At 42.9% G+C, this 23,846-nt stretch overlaps 1 protein-coding gene across 1 annotated transcript in view; it reads right to left on the bottom strand.

The window, feature by feature from the left end:
* The window catches only part of CPXM1 (carboxypeptidase X, M14 family member 1), a 158,116-nt gene that overhangs the window by 75,837 nt on the left and 58,433 nt on the right, over nucleotides 1-23,846 (bottom strand). Inside the window, exon 5 of the mRNA XM_030190934.1 lies at nucleotides 9,585-9,669. Within this exon, the coding sequence (XP_030046794.1) occupies nucleotides 9,585-9,669 (85 nt within the window). The remainder of the gene's footprint in view (nucleotides 1-9,584; nucleotides 9,670-23,846) is intronic.

Genomic DNA, 23,846 nt, shown 5'->3' with positions numbered 1-23,846 from the left:
AAAGATATCCCACCTTTTCACGCAGCCAAATATGACCGCTAAACCAGCTTTAAAAATAGGCCAATAGCTGGTTTATCAGGCGATATAACCGGCTATCTGCTAGCCGCTAAGAGGAATTTCTCATGATTTCCACCACTTTTGGACTGTCACGAAATGCCTAGCCACCCGCCTAGGGTTACCCCGCAGCCACTTAGAGGGTCTATCCCCAGCACAGCTCAGGTCTGCCTGCACCTGCCACTTGTGCTCTACACTAGCACCCTCCTCCCACCGACTGAGTCACAACCGCCTCTGGGCGAGTCTCCCGCTCTCCAATTATCCCCAGTGATTTCCAGGTTACTGGAGCCACACTCCTAGTGGCCCCACAGTTCCCAGAAAGCACTCACTCACCCAATACACAAACCACCAGGATTCTTTATCAGCTCAGACAGAGAGGCAATAAACTAAATATTGTTTATTGTCTTTTAAAAAGAAATCGAACAGTGGAACAAAATAGTGCAATTAGCAAACAATAAGAGGTAACTGAAATATGGATCAATTATAACACTAACTAAACATTTGCATACTTCCGAGAAAGTACCTGGGAGATAAGGACATATATAGCTGTTCACAAGTTATCAAATATAACTGTTTTTTTTTTTTTTTACAGGGCTTTAGCAAAGATCTCTTTCTCTCTCTCTTCTCCCGGGTTGAAACTGAAGCAACAGCCAGTACTACTAGGTAATTTCAAACTCCAGGCCAATCAGAGCCCAGTCAACAAGTTTTAAAAGTATACTGCTCACAGTACTGTAGATTCACTTCTTCACTAAACTAAAAGAGGGTGTGCACTTTTCTATAACAGCTTTAACATAAAACATGCACCACCTGCTGGCTGAACTAGAGAAATGCACTTCAAGGTTTAATAAAGGCAGTTTTACAGGTTTAAAACAAACTGGGGTCCTTTTACTAAGCTGTGGTAAAAAGTGGCCTGCTGTAGTGCAGGTGCAGGTTTTGGGCGCGCGCAGAATTATTTTTCAGTGTGCCTGTAAAAAAGGCCTCTTTTTTTCCCCCCGAAAATGGACATGTAGCAAAATCAAAATTGCCATGCGTCCATTTTGGGTCTCAGACCTTACCGCCAGCCATAGATCTAGCGGTAAAGAATTTGGGTGGTAATGATCTGCGCGTGTCCGCTATGCACGCCAGAAAATAAAAAAATATTTTCCAGACACGTGCCAAAAATGAAATTACCGCAAGAGCCATGTGGTAGTAAAGCAGTAAGTCCATTTTGGCGCACGTTGGGCACGCGTAGAGGCTTACATGGCTTAGTAAAAGAGGCCTACAGTTTCTTCACATGGACCAAGAATTATTTGTTTTATATTTTGAATATATCAAACATCACTTTATCCCTAGGGCGCTGAGAATTCAAAAAGCTCCCGGCATGTTTACTGACCGGGAACCTTTTCTATATACATGTGGGTGCCAATATTGAACAAGTGTTCCTTAGACATTATGATGCTTATAGTAGAGACTATTCAGGATGTTACTAATGAGGTCATATTGCAGGCTGAACAACTATATACGGGTTTTATATGTTTTAAAACACATTTTGTATGCATGACATCAGAACGCATATAAGTTAGGATGTCACACCATGCTTATTTTCACTGAATACACAAGAGACTGATCCTAGAGCATGTAAGTACTTAAGATTATTTTATGGTTGACACCCTATTTTAAGACTCCTTTTAGTTTTGAATGGCTTTTTAATGTTGATGGATTTTTTTTATCTCTATATTTTTAGTGTTTGCTACGTTGTAACTGCAGCACCAGCCAGGCTGATTTTGAAGTTTAACATTAGCTGGGTAAGCCTCTCAGTATGTTTAACTTTTTGTATAATGGTTTAGTCATTCAGATATTTAGTTTTAATATGGAATTATATGTTGAAGGTTTTATCCTGAGAGTTCCTCCTTTTTGTTTGTTTTCAGTTATTTACTCATTTTTATGAAACAATACAGAATGATTTTAAATTTTGTATTTGCAGTCACTTACTGTCCCCGATGCAGCCAGTCATTTTGGCAAAACATGGTCATGTCTGGCTTTTTATGTTGAACATCTGGGAGCTTTTATTTATCAACTAGTAAAAAAGGCCCGTTTCTGTATGAAAGGAAACGGGAGCTAGCAAGGTTTTCCTCCCCCCCTCGCTCTCGCCCTCGCTCTTTCCCTGTGTCCCATCCAAGTCCCACGGCCCCCTGTCCTCCCTCCGAGGTCCAGTCCCCCCTCCCTCCCCCCATCCCAGAGTGCTCCTCCTCCGTCCTGTGTCATTGGCAATGTAAGGTTCCTCAGCATGACACAGTATGCGTGTGTGTGTGTGTATTTCCATGACTCCCTCCCTCCCTCCCTCCCTTGTGGGCGGGACCAGAGTCACAGCTCACAGCGAACAGAAGGGAAGGCAGCAGCCTCGCTGAGCCTGCTCGCTCTTCAATGCTTCCAGGCCAGTGACGTCAGTGTTATCTACTGCATGAAGCAGACCACCTCCGGCGGAAGCCACGGTCCCAGGCAGCTTCAGAACATTGGGGGAGAGAATTATTATATAGGAGAAAGACTGTTTTTTTTATAAGGTCTGCCTTTTCGTTTTATCTTTACTTATGATATCTACACTTAATTTTTTCCACATAAGCCTGCAAAAAGGTGGGAAAATGTGGGATACAAATGCAACAAATAATAATAATAATAATAATAATAATAATAATAATAATAATAAATAAAGGCCTTTTCTTTGTGTTATATCAGGTCATATATAAGTAGTCAGTATTAGATAGTAGAAAGGTAATATACTTTCATATCACACATCTGAGTGTTTTTCATATCATATTATATATGCTTGTTGGTAGCAACACTTGTTTCAGCATTTATATCAATGCTTTTAAATAATTACACACTAACCCTGGGATTCCATATATCACGCCTTAATTTCCGTGCGGAAATTGAAGCTTATTCTATAAAAGTGCACATAACTTAATTGGTTAACTCAGGGGCGTAGCTATGTGGGGCCACGGGGGCATGGGCCCCCACAGATTACGCCCTGGCCCCCTCTACATTTGACCCCCCCACTGCCGCCACCGCCGCATCAGGTACCTTGTTTGCTGGCAGGGGTCCCCAATCCCCGCCAGCCAAAGAGTTTTCTTCAGCGCCGGTCGATTCCGGCGCCTTCGTTGTGGGATCATCTGTTTCTGACGCCTTACGTCCTGCACCGTGCATGTAGCCCCGTGCAGGACACAAGGCATCAGAAACAGATGATACTACAACGAAGGCACGAGAGTCAACCGGCGCTGAAGAAGACTCTTTGGCTGGCGGGGATAGGGGACCCCTGCCAGCAAACAAGGTACCTGATGTGGCGGCGGGGTGGTGGGGTTTTTTTTTTGCGGATGCAGCAGGGGGGTCCAAAGTGGTGGTGGCAGGGGGGGGGGGGTTGGCGGCAGCGAGCGGGGGTTGTCGGCTAAACAGTGCCCCCCCACCTCGGGCTCTGGCCTCCCTCCCTTTGAGGTCTGGCTACGCCCCTGGGTTAACTAGCTAATCAGCGCTGTCAGTTGGATGTTAACAAGCAATTATCAGCACTAATTGACATTAATTAGGATTTACGCACACATCTCGCTAAGTGTATTCTGTAATGTGGTGCACTTAAATTCTAAGTTGCATAGTTGAAAAGGCAGTGTGGCCATGGGCATTTCTAAAATCTATGCACTTTGTTACAGAATACACCTGCTCTGCGCCTAATTTAGGTGTCAGGATTTACGCAAGTAAAACATGGCGTAAATGGCTATAACAAAATTTGGTCGCATGGAGAGGCGCTCAGTGTATTCTATAAACTGTGCAGAAATCTAAGCCTATTCTATAAAACATAGGTGTGCTTCAGAGAATAAGCTTAGGCGTATTTTTTCCCCATGTGGAATTTTCATATATAGAATCTAGCCCTAATTGCTTCATTGCAATGTGTTATTTTATAGACAATGTTATATGTTCTAAGTGATGCATTCATCTTAAGTTTTATACTTATCTAGTATAGTGTTCTTATTTGATATGATAAAAGATAAGGTTTTCTCCATTTTTATGGTTCTACTTACACTACATATACACCTAGTATAGAGCAGTTTATCGATATCTTAAAGGTTAGACCACATACTACTATTTTTTGTGTCACTTTCATTTTGTTTGCATTGTCATAATACATATAAGGTTAAGTTACTTAGATTGTAAGCTCCTTCGAGCAGGGACTGTCCTCTGTGTTAAATTGTACAGCGCTGCGTAACCCTGGTAGCGCTTTATAAATGTTAAGTAGTAGTAGTAGTAGTTACTACATTTCAATGACATTTACTGTCATACTAGTGCAAATAAACTTCGTAGGTTATTTTTCCATAAATAGGTTTTTCCTACACATAACTTAGTATTGTTAATAGTTTCACTTCCAATACTTACACTATTGATATTTTATTGCACCTGTACTGCTATATGAAGACATTACACATTTCCTTTGTTGCTAGTGTTTACTGCAATGTTATTTCATATAGAGGGGCATAATCGAAAGAGGCGCCCAAGTTTTCCTCAGGACGTCCTTGCAGGATGCCCCGGCAAAGGGGCGGGGAAACCTGTATTATCGAAACAAGATGGGCGTCCATATTTTGTTTCGATAATATGGTCAGGGACGCCCAAATCTTGACATTTAGGTCATCCCTAGAGATGGTCGTCCTTAGACTTGGTCGTTTCTGATTTTCGGCGATAATGAAAACTAAGGATGCCCATCTCAGAAATGACCAAATGCAAGCCCTTTGGTCGTCGGAGGAGCCAGCATTCGTAGTGCACTGGTCCCCCTGACATGCCAGGACACCAATCAGGCACCCTAGGGGGCACTGCAGTGGACTAACTGATGCACTAACTGAACGGAAAAAGCCCTTCCCTTACTGATCCCTTAGCGATTCAGAAAGGAACGGGCAAGCATGAAGGAAATCGCATGCAAATGAGCTGCTCACTGTTAGCTCATTTGCACACGATTTGCTTCCTAAGGAGGGGAAGCCAGTGCAGAGCAGCCAAGCATTATGTGTGGCTACTCTGCGCATGCCAAAGATGGCTTCATACATGCAGACAAGCTACGTGTATAATAGCCGTCTACAACCTTAGAAAAATACAAGTCCAGGTGAAGTCGTCCAAAGGTCTTTTTTTTTGAGTATGGGTGAAGGACGTCCTTTGCTATGCCTCCGTCCCTGCAATGACAGCAGTTGAGGACGTCCAAAATGTGGATGTTTCTGTGAGAAGGATGTCCATGCCTTTGCTATGCCCCTGACAACCCTTTTATTTATTTGGATTTTGGATCACAGGTAACAGCAGTGGGATTTGAACTGGCCATCTCTGGATTGCAAGACCAGTGCTCTAACCACTAGGTCACTCCTCCACTCCACTCCACTCCATTCCACTCCACTCCCTTGAAATTTGGCCATCCCTGTGGGGAGGGGCAGTTCAGGACATCCAAAATGTTTGAAAGAAGGACGTCCACGCCTTCGCTATGCCTCCACTGACACACATATACCTCCCCCCCCCCCCCAGGGACCTGCATACTGCTGTGATGGACCTGAGTATGACATTTCAGGCTCGCAAAAAAAGTTTTTAAAGTTGTTTTTTTGGGTGGGAGGTGGTTAGTGACCACTGGGGGAGTCAAGGGAGGTCATCCCTGATTCCCTCTGGTGGTCATCTGGTCAGTTTGGGCACCTTTTTGAGGCTTGGTTGTAAGAACAAATGGACCAAGTTCAGTCGCCCAAGTGCTCCTCAGGTACACCCTTCTTTTTTCCATTATCGCTCGAGGACACCCATCTGTTAGGCACGCCCCAGTCCAGCCTTCGGTATGCCTCCGACACGCCCCCGGGAACTTTGGTCGTCCCCGCAACGGGAAGCATTTGGGGACACCCAAAATTGGCTTTCGATTATGCCGATTTGGGCGACCCTGAGAGAAGGACGCCCATCTCCCGATTTGTGTTGAAAGATGGACGCCCTTCTCTTTTGAAAATAAGCCTGATTATTCCATTGTTTCATCATTGTACACGGAGAGATACCTGCCTATATGATAAATATTATTTGCTTATCAGCTAGAAATGCTGGCCCAGGATCTAAATGCTTTTAACTCTTTATTATCCAGATCCATCCAGGGCAGTGTATAAGAAATTTTTATCAAACTCATTTGCATATCAAGTGGCCAGTAATTGGAATAAGCTACCTATAGAAATTAGAGCTCAAAATAACTATGTTTTTCGTAAGTTGTTGAAGAGCTTTTTATTTAGAAAATATCTGGGTGTAAATCAGTAATTTAATATGTCATTGCTATATCTCTTACTCTGGCTTGTAATGTTCCTGAGGTTTGCCCAGTTTTTTTTTTTCAATTATGTAAGCCACAGCCACACTGAATTTTGATGATATGTGAGGGATATAAATATAATGTAATAATAATATCCTCAAAAAGCATAAAATATGCAGTTTGCTAACAAAATGGCTAACAAAGACTGGGGGGGGGGGGGGGGGGGCTACAAACACTCAAAATTTAAATAAACAAGGCCTCAAAGCTCAGAAAACATCAGTCTGACCAAATGTGTCAGTTTTCCCAAAGGAATTTCCATATATTATCACTAGCCTCAATAAATCATGAAACTCCAGAAAAAAAAGAAAAGGAGAAAAATAGCTAAACCAACACAGTCTGTTTTAGTCATCAAAAAGCAAAAATTTCCACATCAAATCCCCATTAGTCCTAATAAATACCACTGATAATTCACCAAGGGTGATAGTGCTCTGGGCCCCCAGGGCAGTGAGGGTCATTGGGCCCCCTGGGGCACCGCTGCCTCCCCCCGCACCCCACACACTACCTTGAAGGACCCTGGTGCCCTGCTGCTCTACCCAGTGCCGCTACATTTTCAAAATGGCTGCTGAGACTTCTTGCGGTAGCCTCAAGGGTCTCAGCAGTCTCATGAAACTGCCGCAGGGAAGTCTCAGCAGCCATTTTGAAAATGTAGCGGCACTGGGTAGAGTAGTGGCAGCAGGCAGGAAAGAGTGGGGATTCCTGCTCCTGAAGAGGCCACTAGATCACCATGACCCTTTAAAGTGGGAACGGGGGGGGGGGGGTTTAGTTTGACAGGGGGAGAGCCTCTGCACCCTCAGGCACTGCCCAGTTGCCCGTATGGCCAGTCCGCCCCCATAATTCATGAATTATATCAAAATACAGTTCCACAGATACTTAGCTTGACTGAAGAGGCATCCTGACCCCATACTGGATCATCAAAACTACTACTGCTCCGGTGCATAAGATTACTCTCCTCCAGTGCTGTAATGCATAAACATGTTCCAGCTATCCAAAACCTTGACAAAGGCCACTTGTTTTGTGAACCCGCTGTTTCAGGAGGTGGAACCAGGATTCAAAAAAATTGTCCAAAATGGCCACCGGCTTTTATAACAAACACTCACAGGAACAACCAATCACAGACTGGCCAATTCTTACAGGTGTAGTATTCAATAAAAGGCTTGCCACTCCACAGCCATATTCAAACCCATAGGTTCAACAGTGTTAAGAGAAAAGATCCAGCATTGCTCTTGCAGTAGGGCTGATTTGGTGCACACTACCCATGCGGTAGCCCTACCATGCCTTTGTAAAAGGACCCCTTAGTATCTTTTAGAGCTTTGTTACTGCTTGCCTCAGAGCAAGCTGGGAGGAGCAGAATTCCCCCTCCCTCTGATTGCTCTCTGTGAGAGAATTGGAAAGAGGTGGTAGCTATGCTAAGGTCTTAGATCCAACATGTAGAGGACTTGAACTCTCCATGTTGAGGTAGTAAACTACTGCTTGTTTTTTCCTCTCAGAGTAGTAAGCCATAGAGATTTTTTACCTATGCGGCTGCTGTAAGGCTGTGGGATTATCAGTGCTGCTGCTCAGAGCCGTGCCTAGGGTCTTTGGTGCCCCCCTGCAGACTATCAGTTGGCGCCCCCCCCCCCCCCCGTGTGGCACAAGATGCAAAGGAAATAGGAGCTGAAAGATGGAGTGCATCTTTGTGGGATTGCTCCATCCATGCCCAGCATTTCTTCTCTCTCCCTTCCCCTCCATCCATGTGCATCTCCTTCCCTTCCCTCCCCTCCATCCATGTCCAACAATTCTCCTCTCTCCCCTCCATGTCCACCAATTTCTCCTCTCTCCCTGGGCCCTGTCCTCCCATCCATGTCCATCCTTGTCCCTCTCTGCCCTTCCCTCCTCCATCCATATCCAGCAATTCTCCCCTCTCCCCTCCCCTCTATTTCCAGCAATTTCTCCTCTCCCTGGGTCCTCCCCTCCCATCCATGTCCCTCTCTACCCTTCCCTTACCTCAGCTCTGCACCGCCCTGGGGGCTTTAAATCTTTTACCTCCGATGGTCGTAGCAGCTGAGCAGCGTCAGTGAAAGCGCTGCTGACGTCTCCAGCCTTCCCTTCGCGCTCGCTTGTTCGTTCCCTCAGTGTCCCGCCTTCTTCTGATGCCATTTCCTTGCGAGGGCGGGACACTGGGGGAACCAACGAGCGCGAAGGGAAGGCTGGAGATGTCGGCAGCGCTTTCACTGACGCTGCTCAGCTGCTGTGACCATCGGAGGTAAAAGATTTAAAGCCCCCTGGGCGGCATGGAGCTGAGGTAAGCGGCGAGGGTAAGAACTGCGGCGGTGCCCCCCAGAGGTCGGCGCCCCCTGCGGTGCTTACCCCGCTTACTGTGTTGGCACAAACCTGCTGCTGCTGCTGCCTTTTCTTTAGTCCTGTGTTTTAGTATTCAAACTGCCAGGCACTGACAGTTTCTCCTCTCAAAGAGAGGGGCTAATCACAGACACAGAGTCACTCTATATGTATAGAATCCCTAATCCATTGCAACACAACTGTAAGTAATTTGTTTTATCTTGGCATCAACTGGATTAAATAAAGAATGGGATTAAAGGTTGGAGTCAATTCTTGGTAACTAGCAGCCCCAGGTTTAAGTCTATTGAATAGTATACGCCAAGCTCCATCTCTGGCCGTCTTCAAATCTAAGCTAAAAGCCCACCTTTTTGATGCAGCTTTTAACTCCTGACCTTATTCACTTGCTCAGAACCCTTATTTTATCATCCTCACTTTAATACTCCCTTATCTTTTGTTTGTCCTGTTTGTCTGTCCGAATTAGATTGTAAGCTCTGTCGAGCAGGGACTGTCTCTTCATGTTCAAGTGTACAGCGCTGCGTACATCTAGAAATGATAAGTAGTAGTAGTAGTAGTAGTAGTAGTATACAACTCTGAATTTAGGAACATACTCAGTACATAACACTGAGTTGAGTTCAGAAGATAAATTATGATCAATATCTCCCTTGGGCAGGCAAATCTTAAGAAAGCATTGCTGAATTCAGTTGTGCCAATGAATTATCAGCCTATTCCAAAGTGTCACGTGTTGGTAAGCTATTTGAGCAGACTCTCCTCTCTCAATTGTTTGATTTCCTTGACAAAGACCATATTCCTGCATCCCTCTCAGTATGGCTAGATTTCATTTTCTCTCGATATTATAATATTGTGTGATGCACTAGAGATTCCTATTTGAACTTACCGCCTGCTCAGTTCCATTCATGCTTTCTCGCCAGGTATGAGTGTCATTGCTGACCTGGATTTTGAAAGATGTTACCCAGTCATCTCTGTGGAAAAAATAGAAGCATGAAGGATCTGTCATTAGTGCCACTCAAAAGATCCAGGTGTTCATGTCAGCAGTCAGATCACAGTATTTTTACCACAGTGCACTGCTAATAAATCTCCTGCTTTCTCTCTTCCATTACATTAAAACACTTTCAGTTGAGGAGGTGTTCCAAAAATGAATTCATTTACTGAAGTGTAATTTCACTTACAGCTCCTTGTAGAGTAATAATAATTTTGTTTTTTAAAAACAGATCTAAAGACATAAAAGAATGTTTTGACAGCGCATGTACAAATTGTTATGCCAATAAGGTTTCTTGAATATGAATCAAAGTATTTAAAAAAAATCCAAGAAAAGGAAAAACATGCTACATATCCATTTCATGTGCAAACAAGTAGATATGAGAAATAGATAAAGGAGAAAATTTGTGGACAGTTTTCAAAATGAACTTTTGTGGGCACAAGCCTTTCACCCATGCACATTCGCTGTCTTAAAATTGCCCACCTTATTTCGACTAAAACCTGCACATTATTTCACAGTGAATATGTGTTCAGCCTCATTGAGAAGAGGCAGTTCTGGAAGCTTATTTAGGATGTGGGCTGAAAAGTAAATGTGTAGATTTCATCTATGTGCATACTTTTCAAGTAAAGTTCTGCAGATGTCAAGGGTTGTGTGCATGTTGTATTCATGCCAAGTTTCACTCTTGATCATGAGCTAGTCTTATTTTAGTTATTTAAAAAATCCTATATGACATACTATTTCCAAATCAAGGTGGCTAGATTATAGTAATTATGACTTATGGGCCTGGGTGGACATGTCCTTAAACGGGCCGATTCATTCTTGATGAACAGGACACATTGAGGGGCATAATCGAACGCCCCGCCCATGTTTTCCTGAGGATGTCCTCGCAGGACGTCCCGGCGAAGGGGTGGGGAAACCCGTATTATCAAAAAAAGATGGGTGCCCACTTTTCATTTCGATAATCTGGTCGGGGACGCCCAAATCTCAACATTTAGGTGGACCTTAGAGATGGTCATCCCCGGTTTTCGGTGATAATGGAAACTGAGGACGCCCATCTCAGAAACGACCAAATGCAAGCCCTTTGGTCATGGGAGGAGCCAGCATTTATAGTGCACTAGTCCCACTTACATGCCAGGACACCAACCGGGCACCCTAGGGGGCACTGCAGTGGACTTCAGAAATTGCTCCCTGGTGCATAGCTCCCTTACCTTGGTGCTGAGCCCCCCAAACTGCCCCCCAAAACCCACTCCCCACAACTGTACAACACTACCATAGCCCTAAGGGATGAAGGTACAGTGGGTTTTTGGTGGGTTTTGAAGGACTCACATTTACCACCTTAAGTGTAACAGGTAGGGGAGATTGGCCTGGGTCCGTCTGCCTGAAGTGCACTGCACCCTCTAAAACTGCTTCAGGAACCTGCATACTGCTGGGTATGACATTTGAGGCTGGCATAGAGGCTGGCAAAAATATTTAAATTTTTTTTATGGTGGGAGGGGGTTAGTGACCACTGGGGGAGTAAGAGGAGGTCATCCCCGATTCCCTCTGGTGGTCATCTGGTCAGTTCGGGCACCTTTTGAGGCTTGGTCGCAAGAAAAAATGGACCAAGTTAGGTCGGCCAAGTGCTCGTCGGGGACGCCCTTCTTTTTTCCATTATCGGCCAAGGACACCCATGTGTTAAGCATGCCCCAGTCCCGCTTTTGCTATGCTTCTGACACACCCCCAGGAACTTTGGTCATCCCCGTGACGGAAAGCAGTTGGGGATGCTCAAAATCGGCTTTCGATTATGCCGATTTGGGCGACCCTGGGAGAAGGACGCCCATCTCCCGATTTGTGTCAAAAGATGGGTGCCCTTCTGTTTCGAAAATAAGCCTGCTTTCTCTCTTCCATTACATTAAAACACTTTCAGTTGAGGAGGTGTTCCAAAAATGAATTCATTTACTGAAGTGCTTTCACTGCTTATCACCCTCTCCTCCCCTCCCCTCCCCTCCCCACAAAGATCCTGCTAGACTATGGAATGCTTTGAAGTCCCCATACACATCTCCTACCCACCCTGCTAGACCATCTATGAGGGACTGATATATACACTGTCAGCTAACACATTTGCTTATTTCTGATCTGATGAAGAAGGGCAACCTTCAAAAGCTAATCAAGAAATGTATTAAGTTATGTCCAATAAAAAAGGTATAATCTTATTTTCTTTTTCATGTTTTAATTTTGTTTGATTTCTATTGATTACCTTTAAGAGTGGACTAACACAGCTAACACACCTCTTTATAGAAAATAAGCCTGATAGTGTTTCTTGGAACTGTCAGTGCTCCAATTCCCATCCTTTGCAGCCAGATCCCCAATCTTAACATCTTATTTAGCCAATTTAGCATACTTTATCCAGCTCTTTAGACTGGTTTTTCATCCTTTTGCTGATGATCATGGCTTATTTGGATAAAATCATTGGCTGGAAGTGCATAATCTGAATTTATGCCTGTCATCAGGAACTGATTGGTTATTCAGCACAAACAGCACTTGAATCCAGCTATGTCTGAAGCAGCGTGGGGTGAACATCTCCTTAAAAGATTCAGTCACTGGTATAGGGGTAAATTCTGTTTCCCAAATTTGTGTGGCTGCCCAGATATTTGCAGTAATAAGGGGGTCTATTTTATACTTTACACAAACCCTCCCCCCCCAGCCTTGGTGGCTTTTGGTGAAAACTCTTGTTATAGTTACTAAAAACCAATTGACTGGATTACTAGAATTCCCTGCATTAGGGGCTTCCAAATTGAAAGCTTAGGAGACCAGATTTTATTGTGCCAAGACTGACAGTAGGCAAGACAAAGTAGACCAGTCCTAGTCAAAATGTATTGGCTTTCAGTTTGCTGCAGAGTTACACTTCTCAGCTTGTTCCATAAATGCCTGAATTTCACTGGACTGAAATACCTGGTTGATTTGCTGAAGAGATATGAGCCATGAAGGATATTGAGATAATCTCAGCAGACATTATTCACAACCCCATCGTTGGTGGCTATGGAGCTGGGTTTCCATGTGGCATTCAGCCTTTTCTTGTGCAGTTCCAGAAATGTGGAACTCTGTTCCTTTGAGTCTCCATATAAATAGAAACTACTTAAGTTTTCATTTAAAAATAAAGTAAAACAAAACATAAAACCCTACAATCTTGGCTTTTTGAGTAAGAATTCAACTAATTTTCCACACTTTAATTTCATTCTTAATTATGATTGGACTGTCCTTCTGAAGACCAGATTAGACTGGGGATTTATTTATTATGACATTGGTATTCCGAATTCAGGTTCAATGTGGCTTACAATCAGTGGTGTGCTGGAGCAGGCTCTCACAGGCTCTCGAGAGCTGTTTGTTAAGTTTTTAAGAATTTTGGCAGCCGGTTCTCCATGGCTACTTTAACAAATGGATCCCAAAATGTGGGCTTGGGCCCCTCCTGAATTCTCTTTTACTTTGCTGGCGAGAGAGAGCCCCCTGTTAACAATTTACCAGCATACCCCTGCATTCAACTATAAGCAGGTACTACCTCTGTCCCTAGAGGGCTCAGAATCTTGGTTTTTGTACCTGAGACAATGGAGGGTTAAGTGACTTGGTCAGGGTCACAGAGAGCTGCAGTGGGAATTGAACCCAGGGTACTGGGATCAAAGTCTGTTGCACTAACCATTAAGCCACTCCTCCTACATGTTTTTTTTTTGTTACATTTGTATCCTGCACTTTCCCACTCATGGCAGGCTCAATGCGGCTTACATGGGGCAATGGAGGGTTAAGTGACTTGCCCAGTGTCACAAGGAGCTGCCTGTGCCTGAAGTGGGAATTGAACTCAGTTCCTCAGGTACCTAGGACCAAAGTCCACCACCCTAACCACTAGGCCACTCCTCCACTCATTTTAATGACTTTAAAGAAGGATGTGTAGTTGCTTTGTGTGTGTGTGTGTGTGTGTGTGTGGGGGGGGGGGGGTGGGAGTGGATGAGAATGTAAACAGAAGTGCCAACTTTTTTGAATGATTGGGGGTGCCAAACACTTCACAAATTAGTCCTTTGTGGAACAGTGAAGGAGCTCGCTCAACACTGGGGTGCTCAGCACCCACAGAGCTCCTCTGTAAAACATTTGATATTTTTTTTGACCTGTGTATTTTTATATTGAATGCTTTGTGTTAGTTTTAAATTGTTGCCTGCTTTGAGACTTCTGGCTTAATGCGAGTTGTCAAAACTAATGAAATTAAATAAATGAATACATTTTTAAAAAGTGTTGTTTTCACTATGAAAATCGGTGCAAAGATCAGGGGTAAAAAGTATATATGGACTTTGCTCTAATATGGGCAGTTTGAAAATTGATCCCTCAAAGTGAATGCAGACAGATGAAACTACATCTGGTATCATACGGAGTCTACAGAGTAGAAACTCAAATCAGGTTATTACACAGACAGTACTTCTGCCACAAAGGATGTGAGATTTCTAACTCTGGATAAGTACTGCCAAAAAAATGAAGACTGATCCAAAGTAGTGTGAAATTGAACTATGGGTCCTGTTTACTAAGGTGCACTAGTGTTTTTAGTGCATGCTAAAAATTAGTGTGTGCTAATGCTAGAGACATAGGAATATATGGGTGTCTCTAGCGTTAGCGTGTGCTAATTTTTAGCGCTCACTAAAAATGCTAGCGTGTCTACAGCATGCCTTAGTAACCAGGGCCCTTGTAATTCAGGCTGCTGAAAACCACCAGACATCCCTTTCAATATATTTAGTCCTAATTTTGTTTTTAGGTATGAATAGATAGACAATAAAAACAAAAAATTCCTACAGCTTTGAAAGAGGTTTCTGCAAGCCAGATGCAAGATCAGCGGGATCCTGAGAGGAGGGACACACACTCCTTTATTGTTAAACATGAAATAGCTCTTTGATTTTATGACTGACCAAACTGCATTTTAGAATTTAACATGACAGCTGGCATTCATTGAATTTCATCGGATAATTCTTGCAGCTGTGACCTAAAATATTCTCATAGGGGCTCAACTAAACTTGAACATACTACTAGGATTTCAATACAGCTAAATATCTTGTAGGCTATGACTTTTGTCACTGGTGTTTTGGAAGCTTTAGTGATCTATACTTCTATTTTATTCATAATATTTTCACCCTGCTATAGTAGCTGCCAAGAAAAAAAGAACATTTTTAGTCTTTTTCTAATGACATTTGTGCCTGTTGAAATAATACTGAGAGCATATTATAGGAATAGATGCACAAATGATTGCTGTGTTGAAATGAATGGAGTGCAGTATCGGCAGATTATGTCAAGAGTACAGCACTCCTAGTGCTTATGGAAACTGAACATTTAGGGAGAAAAGTCCACATCCAGGAGGCGCCTCCAAAAAAGAAATTTTTACAAACAGTCGAAATCCTTAGTCTCTTTCGATCTCTTTCTCGACAGCCATAGAATTCTCACTGTTTCATTGCTTCTTCAGGAGAGGATATGCATAAAACACCAATAGCTTCCGCATAAAAATTTGTAAAAATTTCTTTTTTGGAGGTGCCTCCCAGATGTGGACTTTTCTCCCGGGTTTGAACCTAAGTGCTCCAGTTTTTTTGTTAGAATTATTTTTACATCTAGTCCCCTTGCTCTCACTTTTGGTATTCTTCCATATTTACCACTACATTTATGAGCTGCATTGATGTTAAGTGTGTATACAGTCCTTTTGAATACTGATTTTTTACTGCACTATCCTCTGTTCTTTACTACAGATTGTTTAAGTTATTTCACTCTGTAGGTTTTTCGGAGGGAGTGCTTTGTCCATGATAAAAGTCTTATTAGGTGTGTCCACTGAGTTGGTACCCTTGGCTATTGAGGCCTCTTTTTTAAATCAATATAGATTTATTGACTTAACACAGTTAACCCATACAGCTAATTAGAGCAATTTTGATTAGTTTCTTATATGTAAACACAATACACAATAAAACATTTTAATAGACATCATAAGATGTAAACAAAGATGGAACATATAGATAAGACAGAGTAACAGGAATAAGAAAATAAGGGACTAATTTAAAGAAAGTTGCAAATGAGGTCTGAAAGGTGCTTGAACATTATCTTAGCTAGGGTAGGAGTGGATAAACATGTTCTGCTATAGTATGTGCAGCTGGTGTCATTCCTTGTGTGTGTGTGGCAAGTTAGTTACTTCTCCTATTAAAGGCCTGGTTGAAGAGCCAAGCTTTCACCTGCTTCCTGAAGTAGAGATAGTGTTTGGAATGCACTCCCTGAAAGGTTTTGCTTAACAGGACTATGGGGGTACTCCAGAGAAGGTCGTTTGTGGGTATCACATTGAGTGATGTCCAGTGCATTTTATCTAGCAAAAAAGGTGCTTGTACTCAAATGCAGGGCCACCCTTCAGGGGTGGGGTGAACTCTGAGGGACCCCCCCCCCACAATAGCCAGGCCCCCTGCAACCAGTCACAGAATCTATGACAAGGCAGAATTGTTGTGTAGAGCCTGAGCTCTTTCATTAAAACTTGGGGATCATGGGTCAATTTTAGCAGACAATAGAAAAGGTGCCGGTACTCAGTACCCCCAAGTACCCCCTTAAAAAAGCCCTGGTGATGTCCTTTGGAGAGGGTGTGGTTAGGGATTCTCCTTGGGAGGATCTTAGTGACCTTGGAAGTGTGTAGAAGGAGATCCTGTTCTTCAGGTACTCTGGGCCATTTCCTTTAAGTGCCTTGAAGATCAAGCAGAGATTTTTTAATATGGCCCTGTATTGTACTGGTTGCCAGTGACGTTTTTGCAAAAATGGTGTGATGTGGTCACATCACTTGTAACCTTCTAGTAGTCTTGCTGCAGCATTCTGAATCAACTGGAACTGCTGCAGACCCTTTGTAGTCAGACCAGTGTAGAGTGCATTATAATAATCAGTCTTGATGTTATCATGGTATGTACAACTGAGACAAGATTTACCTTTTCAATGTAAGGAGAGAGGCAGCAAAGTTTTTGCAAGTGATAGGAGCTGCTCTTGAAGGTTGCTTGGATTTGGGGGATCAGAGTAAGTGTTGAATCGAGCTGTATTCCAAGGTTCCTGAATTGTGATTTGAAGGGAAGTTCGTATTTCCCAAAAGAGATTTTCATATCAGATATACGCCCACTTATGTTAGGGGCCCATAGAAGCTTGGTCTTACTTGGGTTCAGTCAAAGTTTGTTGTTTTAAGCCCATTCTTGAATTGATGTGAGACAGGCAGTCAGTTTATTCAGGGATGTGGATACGTCAGGTTCAGTGGGTATGAGTAGCTGCACATCATCTGCGTAAATGTAGAACTGAGTGTCAATTGACCGAATCAGCCCGGCTAGTGGCTTGAGGCAGATATTGAACAGAATAGGTGACAGTATTGATCCCTGTGGTACCCCACAGTTCAGTGCTCATGGTGGTGATGAGGTGCTGTTGAACACTATGGACTGTTGTCTGTCTGATAGGTTCTGTCTGTCTGTCTGATAATTCCATCCATTTAGTGGTTTTGTTGTTAGTATCTTCTTCTCATCTCTCCCTATCATATTAGATTGTACGCTGTTCTGACATTCATTTGATGAGTGGGACAGAAAGTGCTGAATAAACTTGAATTTGACCTTGAGAGAGTGAGCACTCTGCACTGGGTGTTGAGAGCAGAAGTACACAGTTGCTCACTCCTTGTGGGATCAGTGCTTGCCTGAAGTTGGGTAGAGCAGTGTTTCTAGAGGACATGTTAGTCTCTTGGAACCTGGGACTGTGTCCAATATAGGGCAAACAGAAAGGCAACAAGGGGGTAAACACCTGAGAATGAAACATTTTGTATTGAACTGTGGTCAAAGAACATAGGTTGGATAGGTATAAAAAGGTGTGATACATGGCCATCTTTTACGTTGATTTCAAATGCACATTAGGATATGTGAATATGTTACTTGATTTAGTAACACATGGGTCAATATTCAGAGCTGGCAGGCATGGCATTTAAAAACATAGTCAGAGTTGCTGAATACTGGGCCAGCAGAGTTTTAGTAGCCATGTTAGACCAAACTGAAAACTATCAAAAGATTATACGTGATTTGTTGAGAACATGCAGGCCCCTTCTGTGTTACATCTACCACAAGAACTGACAGTATGTGGTTTTGAAAACTATGTGCATCATCATCTTTGGATAATTTCCATGCTGAGCACACAAAGAGTTCAATCAATTTAATCAGATTGAGTCAGTTTTACTATGGCGTAAGGCTGATTAAAAATTACAAAACAAAATAACTGAGGTAGATTTGGATTTCAGCAGATATTCATAGAAATCAAACAAAATAAAACATGGAAAAGAAAATAAGGTGATACCTTTTTTATTGGACATAACTTAATACATTTCTTGATTAGCTTTCGAAGGTTGCCCTTCTTCGTCAGATCGGAAATAAGCAAATGTGCTAGCTGACAGTGTATATAAGTGAAAACATTCAAGCATTACTATGACAGTCTGACAGGGTGGGAGGATGGGGGTGGGTCGGAGGTATGCATGGGGACATCAAAGCATATCATTGATATTCTAACAGGATGGGTGTGGATAGGTGAGGGGTGGGGTGATCAACAGAGACATACAGCTTTATGGTTTATAATGGGCTAGGAACCCCAGATCCTTGTTAAGTCCTTTCTGTTGGGTGTTAAAATATTCAATCATTCTGACTTCAAAGGTCTTACGTTCTTGTATGGTTTTAAAGTTACCTTTCAGGATTCTCACTGTGAAGTCACTGGTACAGATATTCACAGATGCTAATTGTTCAAAACATTTCAAGATTTTAATGCTCAAAGAATCAAATACGATAACACTGTTTTAATATATGTGCAAATTTGTGAAGATCAGAATACGAGAAATATGGACGTTTTCCTAGATGAGCTATGATTGGCTTTAAGTTATCCGGGATTTATAGTACTTGAAATAATCCGGTTTGATTGCGAAGATTTAAAACCCCCTTCCCTCCTTACCTCAAGATTCAAAATAAGCTTGGTTTGTATCTAAACCACCTTTCCCATTCAAAGGTAAAGAGGAAGAGTGGCCAGACCAAAAACTAAAATTCAGTAATGCGCACAAAGGTGTGGGCATTAGGTGGCCCCAGTAAAAGGAAGAACTCGTAGGAATATCTTAAGCATCCATAATATGGGTGCCAACTGTTTCCAGAAGGAAATATACAGTGGGGGAAATAAGTATTTGATCCCTTGCTGATTTTGTAAGTTTGCCCACTGACAAAGACATGAGCAGCCCATAATTGAAGGGTAGGTTATTGGTAACAGTGAGAGATAGCACATCACAAATTAAATCCGGAAAATCACATTGTGGAAAGTATATGAATTTATTTGCATTCTGCAGAGGGAAATAAGTATTTGATCCCCCACCAACCAGTAAGAGATCTGGCCCCTACAGACCAGGTAGATGCTCCAAATCAACTCGTTACCTGCATGACAGACAGCTGTCGGCAATGGTCACCTGTATGAAAGACACCTGTCCACAGACTCAGTGAATCAGTCAGACTCTAACCTCTACAAAATGGCCAAGAGCAAGGAGCTGTCTAAGGATGTCAGGGACAAGATCATACACCTGCACAAGGCTGGAATGGGCTACAAAACCATCAGTAAGACGCTGGGCGAGAAGGAGACAACTGTTGGTGCCATAGTAAGAAAATGGAAGAAGTACAAAATGACTGTCAATCGACAAAGATCTGGGGCTCCACGCAAAATCTCACCTCGTGGGGTATCCTTGATCATGAGGAAGGTTAGAAATCAGCCTACAACTACAAGGGGGGAACTTGTCAATGATCTCAAGGCAGCTGGGACCACTGTCACCACGAAAACCATTGGTAACACATTACGACATAACGGATTGCAATCCTGCAGTGCCCGCAAGGTCCCCCTGCTCCGGAAGGCACATGTGATGGCCCGTCTGAAGTTTGCCAGTGAACACCTGGATGATGCCGAGAGTGATTGGGAGAAGGTGCTGTGGTCAGATGAGACAAAAATTGAGCTCTTTGGCATGAACTCAACTCGCCGTGTTTGGAGGAAGAGAAATGCTGCCTATGACCCAAAGAACACCGTCCCCACTGTCAAGCATGGAGGTGGAAATGTTATGTTTTGGGGGTGTTTCTCTGCTAAGGGCACAGGACTACTTCACCGCATCAATGGGAGAATGGATGGGGCCATGTACCGTACAATTCTGAGTGACAACCTCCTTCCCTCCGCCAGGGCCTTAAAAATGGGTCGTGGCTGGGTCTTCCAGCACGACAATGACCCAAAACATACAGCCAAGGCAACAAAGGAGTGGCTCAGGAAGAAGCACATTAGGGTCATGGAGTGGCCTAGCCAGTCACCAGACCTTAATCCCATTGAAAACTTATGGAGGGAGCTGAAGCTGCGAGTTGCCAAGCGACAGCCCAGAACTCTTAATGATTTAGAGATGATCTGCAAAGAGGAGTGGACCAAAATTCCTCCTGACATGTGTGCAAACCTCATCATCAACTACAGAAGACGTCTGACCGCTGTGCTTGCCAACAAGGGTTTTGCCACCAAGTATTAGGTCTTGTTTGCCAGAGGGATTAAATACTTATTTCCCTCTGCAGAATGCAAATAAATTCATATACTTTCCACAATGTGATTTTCCGGATTTAATTTGTGATGTGCTATCTCTCACTGTTACCAATAACCTACCCTTCAATTATGGGCTGCTCATGTCTTTGTCAGTGGGCAAACTTACAAAATCAGCAAGGGATCAAATACTTATTTCCCCCACTGTATACAGTAGCTGCCTAAGAAAGATATAGGAGGTGAAAAAAGGTGACTAATAATGATGGTAGCAGATCAAGTGATACCTCCTTTTGGTAGGAGTCCCAATTTGTATCTATGGTTAAAGGGTCTTTTCATAATTATGTACGCTGTGTTATCTTCGGCCATATGTGAAACAGGAAATTTGTCACACTAGTTCACACTTTTATATTACTATAAATTATGTAATTGCAATCTGCCAAGAAAGTCAATTAGGAGGGGAAGTTACCAAGAATTTCTTATTAATTTAGTAAGAAATTACATAATTTATATTAATATAGTATTACTATAGTAATACTAATCAATCTGCCAAGAAAGTCAATTAAGAGGGGAAGTTACCAAGCTGTGGTGAAATATGGCATTTTACTGAAGCCTAGTTTACAGTGTGAGTCACTGCCCTGTGATAACTCAGTACTGCAGGTTAGTAATTCCCACAGTAAATGAATAATGCAATTTGTGATCAACTTCACATGCTGTGTTATTCTGATCCCACAGATCATTAGGCTGATAATGTGCGACTCTTCTCCTGAGGAGTGTTTTTTAAAGGTACTGTATAAATAGCAGCATTCCTCCACAAACAGACACCCTCCCCCCCCAACATCCCACCGGCACCTTTCCAAATATTACTCCAAGGACACATGACCCTCCACTCCCCCTTCGCCCCCCTTCCCAGGCCTACCTGAAGCAATCCCTGGTGGTCCAGTGGAATGGGGTAGGAATGAACTACAGTCGCTGCTACCCCATGTCGATCTAGGATCCAATTAGCACCTGTGAACCCTAGCAGTAATCTCATGCTACTACGGTTAGGGGATTAAGCTGCTGTATAAGGGCAAAAGACTTTGAGCTCGATATTCAACCGATGGCGATCAGCGTTTTGCTGACTGCTGGTGACGTTTAACCCAGAAATTCAATGGTGGGCCATGTCTGCGCACTGGCATTGAATTTCTGGTTTCCTGAGCTGGCTAACACTTAACTGGTTAAGTGCGATAACCGGTTATGTGGTAGCCAGCTCAGGAAACTGGTTAAGTGCCAGTCAGGTTTTCAGGATATCCACATTGAATATTCATGAGAGAGATTTGCATACCAAGGAGGCAGTACATGTAAAACTCTCTCTCATAAATATTCATTGTGGATATCCAGAAAACCTGACTGACTGGGGTGCCTCCAGGACCAGGTTTGGGAACCAGTGGTTTAGCGTGTGCTAAAAATGCTAGCGTGCCTTTATAAAAGGACCGCAAAGATAGCACTGATTTATATGTGGTCCAATTTATGCAGTTAACCTGGCTGCTTAAATGCTGAATATCAGCACTTAACCGGTGTGATAGTCACATCCAGGATAGTTGGGTTAAGGCAGTTTCAGTTTGAAATACAAGTCCCAGAAGGCATTGCAGGCAAGGAGCCAGGGGGTGAGATGAAGAACACGGACTGGACTCCTAGCTGCAATCGGGGAAGACATGTGTGTAAGCTGGCAGGATGTGTAGAGTGGCTGCCACTAGGGGGAAAGAGAGAAAGGAAACCCTGTGTGCAGGAGCTCCTCATTAGTCTAATGCTTAACTCAGCTGGTATGGGTGTGGGGGAAGCTAGTGGAAGGAGAATGATTGGTTGTGAGAGCAGAAGCCAGGGATTGATTAGACAGGTGGGAAGGAGTCCCAGAGGAGTTCAGTTCAGGAGGAGAGAAGAAGTGAGAGAGAAGCAGTTGCAGGGAAAATCCCTTGGGTGTGAGAAGTCCCTAAAGTATTGAAACTCCTGAAGGTAAAGGCTGCTTTGTGATTTAACTGGGATGATGAACTGAATGAACTGTTTGCCTTGGGAATTGAACTACTGTTTACTGTGCACTGGATAAAGAGCCCAGACTGAAGCTGACTGTGAGCCTGTACTGAATCCTGGTAGGAGCTGGCAGCCTACTGCTTAAAGGGGACTATTTGCCACACACTTTCAGGTGGCTTACATGTGCTTTAAGATTGAAGGTGAATGCTGCTGTTGGAACCGTGTATCAGGTCTACTAGAAACCTGCATGGAATAAAAGCCTTAAGATTGAAGTTGCTGGTGGACATTTGTTTCTTGATTGTACCGGGAGCGCTCTCCCTGGTGACACCGGCCAATTACTGACTCCACCCTCAGAATTAAAATTAGCAGTTAGCCACAAACAGGCGATTTAACCAGTCAGGAGCTGTTTCTGGCCGATTAAATCACTTTGAATATCAACCCCTTTGTATCTTATTATTATGAAGTCTGTGGTGACTTACATTACTGTGTGTTACAGTAAAATAATGTACAATTTAGAATGTGCAGTTCCAGATTAAGAGCCTTGTTTACTAAGGTGCGTTAGCGTTTTTAACGTGCCTTCAATTAGTGCGTGCTAACTATGTAGGCGCATATAGGGATATTGTAGGTGCATACATGGTTAACACGGGTACATGGTTAATACACGTTAAAAATGCTAATGTGCCTATAACACGGCTTAGTAAACAGGGCCCTAAATGCGCAACTGGATTATTGATCCCATGGGACCCTGGGATTTTCTAGTTTAATAGAGAGATTCCAGGCTATCGCAAATCACAGATTTTCCCGGTTGAACATTTTTTAAACGTGGTCAAACTGACTCTGGCGTCAGCCTGGAAGAAACCGGGTGTCCCATCTATGACTCAATGGCATGATGGAGAAATTAACAGCTGAACACTGCCACAATGGTAGAGGTGGAAAAGGTTTGGGGATCTTTACAAAATGCTAACTTTCTTTAAGAGCTGGATGTCTTGTTTTTGCTTGACGTCCTCTTTTTTTTATTTTATAAAGTTTATTCCCTCCCTCCATTTTCTCTTTTTTTCTTTCTGTTTTGTCTTTCAGTTTGTTAGTATTGTTGCTGGGGATTTTTCTTCCTTCTTAAAGCTTTGCAAATATGGGGTTACTGTAGCTTTGTAACGAGTACTTGCCTGACTTGTAGATATTTTTATTAAGATGTCTTTCTTGCTATTTGTTGTTACTCATGGTTCTATTAATAAACCCTTTTTAAATACAAAAATGCACTATTTTGCTGTATAACACATGTTAACAAGCAAATTTTGTGCATTATTCCCTTAATGCAAGTTAGTAATTTAACTACTCCCCTAAATGTCTAAAACAATTTTATTTAAACATATTTATTAGTAGCCCACTTTTCAGAGAGAATACAACATGACATACAATATAGCTCGTAGAAACTTATAAATAAACAAAGGAGAGAACTTAATAAAAGGTGATCTGTTACCATACCTTGATACACCACAGGATTCAACAACGTGCAGCATAAGTTGCTGAATCCTGTGGTAAAATGATAATGCTGTTTACAAGACTACTGCTAGGGGCACCATTTTGATGACA

Source organism: Microcaecilia unicolor, chromosome 2, assembly GCF_901765095.1.
Source record: "Microcaecilia unicolor chromosome 2, aMicUni1.1, whole genome shotgun sequence".
NCBI lineage: Eukaryota > Metazoa > Chordata > Amphibia > Gymnophiona > Siphonopidae > Microcaecilia > Microcaecilia unicolor.
The sequence above is the reverse complement of the archived record's forward strand: the minus strand, read 5'-3'. Positions and strand labels throughout refer to the sequence as shown.